At 50.5% G+C, this 10,238-nt stretch overlaps 2 protein-coding genes across 4 annotated transcripts in view; one reads left to right on the plus strand and one right to left on the minus strand.

Annotated features, from left to right (window-relative positions):
* Positions 1-4,386, plus strand: part of HDLBP (high density lipoprotein binding protein) — an 87,034-nt gene extending 82,648 nt beyond the window's left edge. For all 3 annotated transcript variants that reach the window (XM_024214396.3, XM_024214394.2, XM_024214397.3), the window contains exon 28: positions 1,916-4,386. In XM_024214396.3, the coding sequence (XP_024070164.1) occupies positions 1,916-2,002 (87 nt within the window). In that variant the 3' untranslated portion in view covers positions 2,003-4,386. The remainder of the gene's footprint in view (positions 1-1,915) is intronic.
* Positions 4,387-5,128: 742 nt separating this feature from the next.
* Positions 5,129-10,238, minus strand: part of ANO7 (anoctamin 7) — a 30,635-nt gene continuing 25,525 nt past the window's right edge. Inside the window, exons 20-24 of the mRNA XM_024214398.2 lie at positions 8,241-8,446; positions 7,344-7,486; positions 6,472-6,562; positions 6,032-6,151; positions 5,129-5,529 (exon numbers count right to left, since the gene is read on the minus strand). Of these exons, the coding sequence (XP_024070166.2) occupies positions 5,335-5,529; positions 6,032-6,151; positions 6,472-6,562; positions 7,344-7,486; positions 8,241-8,446 (755 nt within the window). The 3' untranslated portion in view covers positions 5,129-5,334. The remainder of the gene's footprint in view (positions 5,530-6,031; positions 6,152-6,471; positions 6,563-7,343; positions 7,487-8,240; positions 8,447-10,238) is intronic.

Below are 10,238 nucleotides of genomic sequence, written 5' to 3' on the forward strand. Positions count from 1 at the left end.
GGGTCGCTTACTGGAAGATTCTCTGCATCTTGAAGTCTTTAAACCGTGATTTGAGGACTTCAGTGGCTCAGGTTTGATACAGGAGTGGGTGGGTGAGATTCTGTGGCCTGCATTGTGCAGGAGGTCAGACTAGATGATCATAATGGTCCCTTCTGACCTTAAAGTCTGATTCTATGACTAAGCCATTCCGTAAGTCCATGCAGCTATTCGTCATGGTGGCAGACAGGATAAAGGGCCTTCCTGTGGCCACCCAGAGTTTCATCATGGATCACCACCTGTATATTCATTTTTGCTATGAACAGGTGAAAGTGCCACTGCTGGCAATTGTGATCACCCATTCAACCAGGGCACAAGCCTCAGCCTTCCTAGGCCAGGTTCTGATCCAAAATATCTGTAGGGTTGCTACCTGGTCGTCTAGCCACATGTTCACATCCCATTACGTGCTTACCCCAGGCCTGGGACAATGCTGGCTTTGGTAGAGCAGTGTTGCAAGCCACACAGTCGTGAACTCCAAGCCAACCTCCAGGGGTACTGCTTGAGAGTCACCTAGAATGGAATTGACCTGAGCAAGCATTTGAAGAAAAAATTGTTACCTGCCTTTCGTAACTGTTCTTTGAGATGTGTTGCTTATGTCCATTCCACTACCCGCCTGCCTACCCTTCTGTCAGAGTTGCCCAGCAAGAAGGAACTGAGAGGGCGCAGGGCCAGCAGCACCTGATATACTGCCGCATGAGCGTGGCACTCCAGAGGGCACCACGGCTGACCCTGCGGATACTGCTAAGGCAAAAAATTTTGACAACTATGCACGTGGGTGCACACACACCTAGAATGGAATGGACATGAGCAACACCTCTCGAAGAACAACAGTTATGAAAGATAAGTAACTGTTTTTTTCAGAATCATGTTCTTCCCTCTTTTTAGTGGATTTGTAGGCCTTTCCTGACAATTGGGGAGTGTCATGATCAGTCTGTTTCATCACCTAGAGAGCTTGCCCACACTATGTGCTAGGCTCCTAGAAGTTAGTATGTTGGGTTTCTAAATTGCCCAGCTTTCCTCCGCTGCTGTCACCTCTCCCCTCTAAGAACAACAGAATCCTCCTGTAGAGACTCTGAAAGGAGTAGCTAGCCTGGCAAATCTCCGCTCCACAGCCCCTGGAGCTGAGATTGCCTTCCAAAGCCGCTGTGGCTGGCACTTGGTTACTGTGGAACTCAGTTAGGGACTTCTGACCGTTCTCTGAAAGGTCTAAACCAAATACCTTCTTGTTGGCCACTTGGTCCTCACGAGGTGCATTGAAGACCTGGCAGGTCTCTGTTCTAAAGCTAGCCTGAACCATAGAAATTAAGGGGTGTCAAGAACCTCTGACCCAGCTAGTGTCTCCCCTGCCACTGTGCAGAAAAGCCTTGCCTGTTAGCAGGAATACTTCACTACTACTGCGTACTACAGCGATGAGGAGGAGTAGAACATAGAGGATAGCATTTGAGTATTAGGGTAGACCTGGCACCATTGAGGAAACAGTGGGCAAACTATACTTGGTGTCAATCTCCCCAAGAAGTAGATGTCCTTCTGACCTTCCTGCAGAATCTGCTTCCCTGATATTCTAAACTGATTAGGTTAATTCAGATCATGATCCTTTTGTGACCCATCTTAGTGACTTGCCTGCTGTTTTCATGGGTCCTACTAAAACCCTGTTGCTGTACTGTCCTTGACCTCTGCACCTTTCAAGAACTTTGATATCCTACAACACACTCTTCCATATGTGGCCTTGCAACAGTCGTCCTCTTCCCCCTCCTCACTCATTACGTGTTTGCACATGTGATATTTCTTGAATGCTACAGTTGTCTCTGAGCTTCTTGAGTGTTGTATAGAACTGCAGCCAGCCTATATAACTTGGACCATTCTCTCTTCTTTGCTCTAGGCCCCTGATATGAGCAGTTCTGAAGATTTCCCCAGCTTTGGGGCTCAAGTGGCCCCCAAGACTCTTCCCTGGGGCCCCAAACGATAATGACCTGGAAGCAGGAACATCTCCTCCAGCTAGCTGACCTGACACTAACCTGCCACAAATACTTCCTGTTTGAATTCTGACCCAGCGGCTGGACCACAAGTAAATTGCCCTGCGAGGTCTCCTAATGCTGTGTGGAGTGCTAGAACCCATTCTACTTGTCTGTTGTTACTGGGTTTAGGACCTACTATAAATGGATAGTTCTCTTCCTTCCCCCACCCCAAGCTTTCCACTCTGATTCAGACACAGCTTTTTGTTTGAAACGTCATAAGTGACTTTCATCTGCTAAGCTTCACAACTACCGAAGTGGTGACAGTGATCAGATACCTTGAGCATGTCTTGCTAGGCACTCCAGCCTTCATTAGGAGACCTCCTTTACTGTGGCTAGGAATCAACTTCCTGTCTCATGACCTCAGGAAATAAATTTCCTTGACTTTCTAAAAGCCAAAACGTTTGCCCTCTTTCCTTTGTGTTTATCCTGGACCTTACCTTACTATTGTAGAGTGCAATCAGCTTTTCCTTTGAACTGCCAAAAATCCATCTAACAGTGATAGTGGATGTGGGGAGTGAGCTAAAAGTCTAAAGATTAGAAACTGCTTTTAAAGGAACAATACAATAATCTGTAGAAGCAACGACACTGGAAGGGACCAGCAGTGACACAAGGGATCCCCTGGTCAAGTAGAAAAGCCTTTGAGTGATATGTGGCACTGAGCGTGTCCATGTGTAGCATTGAGAGCCTCGATTCTCACATGCACACTTGATGAGTCTTCCAACATGTGAGAGTAAAAAATATAGCTACTTCCCAGTGTTCCCCTTTCTCCCCTTGTTTGTTCTTCCCAACAGCAGCAGAGCTGGTCAGAGCCAGGACATGACAGTATTATGGGGTGCAACAGAATTTGGGTCAGCCCAGGTTGCTATAGTAACATGGCCCAGGAGCTAGCTGATGGGAACTGCAATGCTGAAGCTACATAATTTTCCCCCTCCCACTGACAGCATTTGGACACAAGGGGTAGGGAATTTGTCACTATTTGCTATTGCCTTCTTTCTACCTCAAAAACCAGTCTGGGGGTGGCCTCCTAGTCTAGAGCGTCAGCACTGATGCTAACCTGCTCATCTCACTGTGGGGGCCAGAGCTGAATTCTCTGCACCAGGTGCAGGGAGAGCTGAAGAGCATCAATCAGCATATGTAGCTGTTGGAAACATGCACATGCGCGCGAAACTAAGAGTAAGGTTACGGTGTAACATACTCCCACCCCTTAGAGCGGTAGTACTCAGCCAGAAGGTGGGCTTGGTTTTGGGGGAGGGAAGACAGGCAGGTTGCATGTCAGCTCTGAGCTACAGAAAGTCAAGTTGCTCTGAAGTACACAGAGGCAAAGAGTGCAGGGAGCACTAAGGCCCAGGGCTTGCCACTGTATGTGGTGAATCCCATGCTCAGTACCGTAGCATCTTGGTCCCTGAGTTGCTGAACCCTAAGCACTGACACAGCTTGCTCAGAGGAGGCTTCTTCAGTGAGCTGCTCACGCAGCCAGAGAGAAATTGTGTTGGTGTGGTGAGGGAGTGGGGTCTTCTCCTTTCCTACCTCCATTTCCCTACTGCTTCAGCGCCTGTGCAAGCAAGTCTCCAGTCTCTCCCCAATAATGCTGACTGGGGCAAGGGTCATTATGTTCAAAGGCTGGCCCCAGTTCTCTTGCTGTTCCCAGCACTGCACCTGTGTTAAAAGTGAGGCTTAGAAATGCTGACATTTCTTCTTTTCCCCAACCCCCTCTGCTCTAGCCCTCTTCGGAAGAGGACCCTAGCCCAGAAGTCAGACACCAAAATGTCCTGATGCTTAGAGTGAAGTGGAGAATTGCGGTCAACTGAACAAGCCAGGTCCCAGAACTATGCAAAGGCAGTGGTGACTAACTTGACCACACTTCAGCCCCGTGGTAGATGTCTAAAGGGGGGTGGCTGACCAAATGAGGGTAGTGCCCTAATTCCCTCCTTTTCAGCTACAGGGACTTTGAAAAGGGCTAGACAACCCAGATGGGGAAGGGGTACATCTTGAGGTTATCAAGCCTGCCCTCCTCTTCTCTCCCCTCCCAAAAAACCAACCCCCATCACTTGCCCCGCTTGGCTTGAATTAAATTCAGGGTCCCCTACATGCTAAAGGTCATGAAGTGATGATTGTACCTAGTACTGTCTCCTGCTACCCCTCAGTCTGTAGCAGATGCTCTGGTATGTGCTCCATTTCCTTTATTTTCAACGTCTTCCATAGTGTATGTTTCCATGGCAATGATCCCTTGGCCTTAACTTTGGAATTTGGAGACTATATGCAAACATGTAAAAAGGCTCATGAGTATGGATGACACTGGAATTTTATAAATTCTAAAATAAAAACCTGAAACAGCTTGGAATGTTGTATTTCTCTGCCCATGGTTTGTGAAGAGATTGCTTCTCCATGTACATTCGGGCAGGGGCTAGCCTAATCTTCATAGGTTCTTTCAGACTTAAGCTGTCATCTTAAAGTGTCAGTTGTTCCCTGTCTGGATTTATTACCTACTAACCAGGCTCAGTGGTCCTACCAGAGTGCAGGTCCTAGGGAGGAAGAGGTATTAAGGCCAGCACTAGTGAAGTGGGTGCCCTCAGGGCCCCCTCTCCATGCCTACTACTGTAAAGAACCCCAGTTAGTGCCCAGGCTCTCCCCTGCTCTCCTCTGTAAGGGAACAGAGTGCATAACTCCACATTTCCTCTCTCGGGAGGGAGGGAGGGAGGAAGTTAGGCTTGCTCCTGTCTGACAACATGCTGTGGTTTAGACTTCCCTTGAGCCCCTGCTGCGGCTGTGTAAGAGCCAGGCCTGTTGAATTGCTGCTTCCCACCTCACTGGAGCAGTGGGACTTGCTTCATTTCAGCCTGAAGCACTGCTTCTCCCACATACCATCCTCTTGCCAGCTGAGGGCCATACAGCCCACATGTCTGCTACCATAGCTCAGAGCAAGAAGGAATTTCTTCCAACCCCAAAGTCAGCCAGCTCCAACTTTAGTTTAACCTGCAGGGCTCTAAGGACTTAGCTGGTATTCAAGTATGTCTGTCACTGTACTATTAATTGGCGTGCTTTATTTATCCATGAAATTACAATTATCCACTCTGAAATTTCACTAAAATAATTCATTCCTCTGCAACGTTTCTTATATACAACAGCCACCCAGCTCAGGGTCAGAGCCAAGTTGAGCTCATCTCTTCCAAAGGAGTGTGCTAGAAATCACATGCTCCATGGCTGAACTCAGTTTCATTCACACCCACATAGAAGCAGTCACCATTTATTGTGTTTTGTGTTTTAAAACTGAGTCAATAGCAATTCATGGGGATTCTGCTTCAGGCTCAAACTGGTGCTGAGGATGAGCTTCCGGACTAGCAGCTAATGTGTGTGTAGACGTCGTCGTCTGCAGTTGGGTAGGCTCCTGGTTTTCATGCATCCCACCTAGCTCCCAGTCTTTGGGTGCTGTTTGCATAGTGCTGGAGGTGGCTCCAACTTCCTTTCTCTCAAAGAGGGCCTATCTCAGCAATGGATCAAAAGAAGAAAGGACAATTAGAAAGCTACAATGCTGTGGATACTAACTGCTTTGGCATCAGCTATGTTTAAGGGAGGAAAGCATGAATTCCTGGCTTCATCAGGTATGTAATTTTAAGACTTAAGGGGCAGAACTGACAGAATCAGACAAGCCTGTCCAGAAACTACAACCAGAAGAAAACTTGGGGAACAACAGAAATGAGTGAAGAGATTATCAATGACTATGGAGAAAGGGGTTATGAACAGGGAGCCCCCCAGCTGCTAATGAAACATCTGAAGACCAAAAGGAATGGGGTGTTACTGTAGTGCATTTCATCTTGACATCTTCCAGGGGTTGGCAGTGGGATGCCCACAGGAAAGCAGACTCCAGAGTAAATAAAAAGATGTGAGGGTCTGTTCAAAAGCATCTGGCAGTCCAGATGTGGCCCATAGACCACCTACTGACTACCCAATGTAGAATAAAGACCACTGGCCCTGAGATTTACCTTGTTCTCAGCCAGTGCCTGCTTTGCCAGATAACGTTCACGCTTCACCTTGATCTGCAGTGACTCAGGAATGTCAGGCACCATCAGGTCTATCAGACGAGCAATAAAGAAAACCACATGCTGGAAAAGAGCAATGTGTCCAATCAGACAGCTGATTCTTTTCAAAGCAAGTCCAGATGAGTAAGGAACAGTATGGAAGTGCCTGACTGCAGGGAATGGGACAGGCACTGAAAGGACTTGAAGAGAGTGTGCTCTCTGGGGGATACTGCTTGGTTCAACTCCACAGGGGCAACGTCTATGCCTGGCCAGAAACAGGCAGTGCTGGACAGTACATGCCCTGGGGACAGGTGTAGGAAAAAAAACTTAGAATGAGGAATGGGACAGCAAAGGAATAAAACCTTGGCAGGGGGAACTGATTGAGGAAAATGAGAGGGAGGTACCTCAAACACTATAATAAAGCCCAGGCGGATTGCTAGTAGGTTCCAATAGGTTAGCAAGTACCTGCCGCTCTCATCCCTGTATGCACGGTACCTGGGGAAGAGAAGATAACATTCCCAGCTGTGATGCATCTAGGTGCAAAGAGGAGCCCTTGCATGTCAACATCCTCAGGGCAACCACTAGTAGTCTCACTCCCACAACTTTGCATTCTGTGACTTCATCCACATATGTAATCACTCTTAAGGATTAATAACTGATGGCATTTATCTGGCCCATGAACTGCCTGGGTGTAAGGCATGGCTAATGCCAGCTCTCCAGGAGGGAGTATGTGCCCATTCCTCCAGGACTGGCAAGCAGCAGCAAGGTAAATCAGTCAGAGTAGAAGTAGCTCAGTTAAAAAACACATTCAAATTCCTTCAAAACTGATTTACAACAAGAGCACAAAGAGGTGAGCCCCCGCGTACATGAAGGAGGACCCGAGTGGCACTCCCCTAGGGAAGCTAATGCTGCACTGCCTAACTCAGGTGTAAATTGGATGTGTCTATGTAATGGTGTATCTTTTGTCCCCTGATAAACTGAACTAGCCTTTGGGTCTCCCTTCCCTCTCCCACCCCTTGCTGGATGGGGCAGCATTCTCAATAATCGGTGTGAAATAATCCTGTGTGAGACCTGTGCTAAAGTAAGTGGAAACAAAGCATGTGCCTTCCTGAGCCCATCTTTCACTCCCAAACATGGCTGGGGCCCCACAGAGGAGAGAACTGTCCTGAAGAGAAAACAAACACTAGGAAAAATCAGAGGTTGCAATTCAAATGGAGAATGGGAAGGAGTTTTGTCCTGAGGCCCGCCCCCCAAGCAGCCGAGCTGGGACTCCTACCTGCACGTGACGTTGTGCTGTGAGGCAAAGTGCTTTGGAGCATACGCCAGGGTGAAGTTAACATAGCCCTGCAGGTCACTGGCGTGGGTGTACTGATAATACAGCCGGGGCAAGAAGTCTGAAGTGAAGGCAATCAGGAAGGCCTGAAATAAGGAGGAAAACACTAGTGCTACAGCCAGGTTCCTACCACATTACAGATGTCCACGCACCTTTTCAGCATACCTGCTTGAGCCCCAAGCTAAGTGTTGTTACTCTGAAGCTTTGTGTGACACTTGTGTTTGGCTGGACCACCTCTCCCAGACACCAACCCCCCACCCAAACTCTGACCCTGCACTTCCTACTGAGGCAAGTCCCCAGTGAAAGTTTGGATTGAGGCTTGTCAGACCTGCAGGGTTACTGCTCACTAGCAATTATAGCAGCAAGCATTTAATTTTCAAATGCAGACACCCTTCAATACTGTACAGCTCTCACTGGTCATTGAAAACCAGTCCCGTTGTGCTTCGGAATTAAGCTGCAGAGATGAGGAACCCGTCAGAGCAGGCTGTGTCAGGTAACACTGCTCCAATAGTAGAGTACCCTTTTAAGGGGTTACTGAGCCAGAGGCTGAGCTGCAGCAGCCCTCGAATCTGAGCTTGGTTCTGTCACATACAACAGCTCTGCGTACACTCCAGTTACTATATCGTGTCTACAGACTTGTATCTGCCAAGTGGGATTTCAGTAACATTCTCTTTAGTTCTGGCTTTCAGTCCCCTGTCCCCAATACCGGCCTGCTCAGTGGCTGCCTTCAAACTCCACAATGCTACATGATTATATTAACTGTCAGCAATGTGGCTGGCTGTGTCTGAATGCTGGGAGCTGGCTTCTCCTCCCTCTCCCTCACTGCCCAGCGCTACTCACGTTACTGATGACAGCCAAGTGGGTGATGACCTCCAGGATATAAAACCAGATGCCAATGCCCTGGGCCCGCTCAGCCACAGGACGACGGTACTCGCAGACAAACTTCTGTGCATCCAGGCGGATCTCCACCCAGTTGTTGAGCAAGGCGAAAAGGGGCGCCAGAGGACAAGCTGCCACAAAGATAGTGATGAATCCAAATTGCAGGACTGTTGTGCAGAAGGAAAGAATCATCAGAGCTCACATTCACAGTGGGCAAGTGGAGCAGAGGATGGCTTGTGTGAGCTGTGTTCAGCAGTGATCATGGCCTGTCTGGTCTCCCTTCCCCTCCCCATCGTCTCTGGTTTCCGAAGGATAAGAACAGGGAGTCCCCGGGGAATATGTTGCAATCCAAAGAGCAATGTGGGCCACTGTTTGGTTTGTTCCTGGAGATGCACTGGCCTCTGCTTTCCATCTGTAATAGGCTGCCAGCATCACCTGACAGATCCTGGTAAGGAGAAGGAGCTCCCTCAGGCCATAAGGCACGCTTTACTAGTATAGGAATGCCCGTATGGTGTACCAGCCAGGCGCTCCTGGCATGAATGCAGCTAGACCTGGGGGTACCAGGATTGTGAAACCTCTGCCCATGAGCCAAACAAGCTAGACTGGTAAAAGCTGTGCTGGTATAACTGCATCTAACATGGGCTTCTGCTGGCACAGCTCTGTCAGCCATCACCCCTAGGCACCTGACTGACACACCTGGGCCGGCAGCATCCATAGTGCGGCCATGGCCGAGCAAAGGGTTTGGAGAGCTAGCACTGATTCACTGCTGTGATTGGCTCCAGCAGGGAGGTGAGAGGAACCTTCAGGCAGAGGAAGCTGCGATGTGGAAAAGATTGGGCTGGAGCCATGGGTAACTCCAAGCCTGAGATGGAGGCTTCCTGTGGGATATTCTGTATATCAAGTCAGACCCAGCAGGGCTGTTTGGCAGGGTGAGATGGGGCAATAGAACCTGCTGCATAATCCAATTTTCTCTGCCTGGGCTCCAATTTCCCCTCCCGGAGGCAGAGTTGTCTCTCTGGGGTCAGTTTCACAAGGCTACCACCTCTAATGGAGGGTTTCCTTAGACCTTTGACTGCAATCCCTGAGCTCAGAATATTCAACACCAAGGTTAGGCAGTCGAGTTCACTCTCTAGGGCAGGGGTCTCAAACTCAAATGACCATGAGGGCCACATGAGGACTAGTACATTGGCCCGAGGGCCGCATTACTGACACCTCCCCCCCTCCCTGCCGCCCTTGGCCCCGCCCCCACTCCACCCCTTCCATGAGGCCCTGCCCCTGCCCCGCCTCTTCCCACCCCTTCCCCGAAATCCCCACCCCAACTCTGCCCCCTCCCTGCCCCCAGGGGGTGCAGGAGAGGTGTGGGGTGTGGTGGGGGCTCAGGGCAGGGAGTTGGAGTGTGGGGTGCAGGAGGGGTGAGGGGTACAGCAAGGGGGTCAGGGTGCAGGGTGCAGCAGGGGGTTCAGGGCAGGGGGTTGGGGTGCAAGAGGAGTGCAGGGTGTGGCGGGGGATCAGGGCAGTGGGTTGGGGTGCAAGAGGAGTGCAGGGTGCGGCAGGAGGCTCAGGGCAGGGGGTCAGGGTGCAGGAGGCGTGCGGGGTGAGGCAGGGGGTTCAGGGCAGGGGGTCGGGTGCAGGGTGCGGCAGGGGGCTCAGGGCAGGGGTCAGGGTGCAGGAGGAGTGCAGGGTACAGCAGGGGGTTGGGGCGCAGGAGGGGTGTGGCATGGGGCTCAGGGCAGTGGGTTGGGATGCAGGAGGGGTACGGGGTGAGGCAGGGGGTCGGGTGCAGGGTATAGCAGGGGTTGGGGTGCAGGGTACGGCAGGGGGTCGGGGTGCAGGAGGGGTGTGGCATGGGGCTCAGGGCAGTGGGTTGGGATGCAGGAAGGGTGAGGGGTGAGGCAGGGGGTTGGGGTGCAGGAGGGGTGCACGGTATGGCAGGCGGTCGGGGTGCAGGGGGCTCAGGGC

This window comes from Terrapene carolina, unplaced genomic scaffold, assembly GCF_002925995.2.
Source record: "Terrapene carolina triunguis isolate 2854851 unplaced genomic scaffold, T_m_triunguis-2.0 Scaffold837, whole genome shotgun sequence".
NCBI lineage: Eukaryota > Metazoa > Chordata > Testudines > Emydidae > Terrapene > Terrapene triunguis.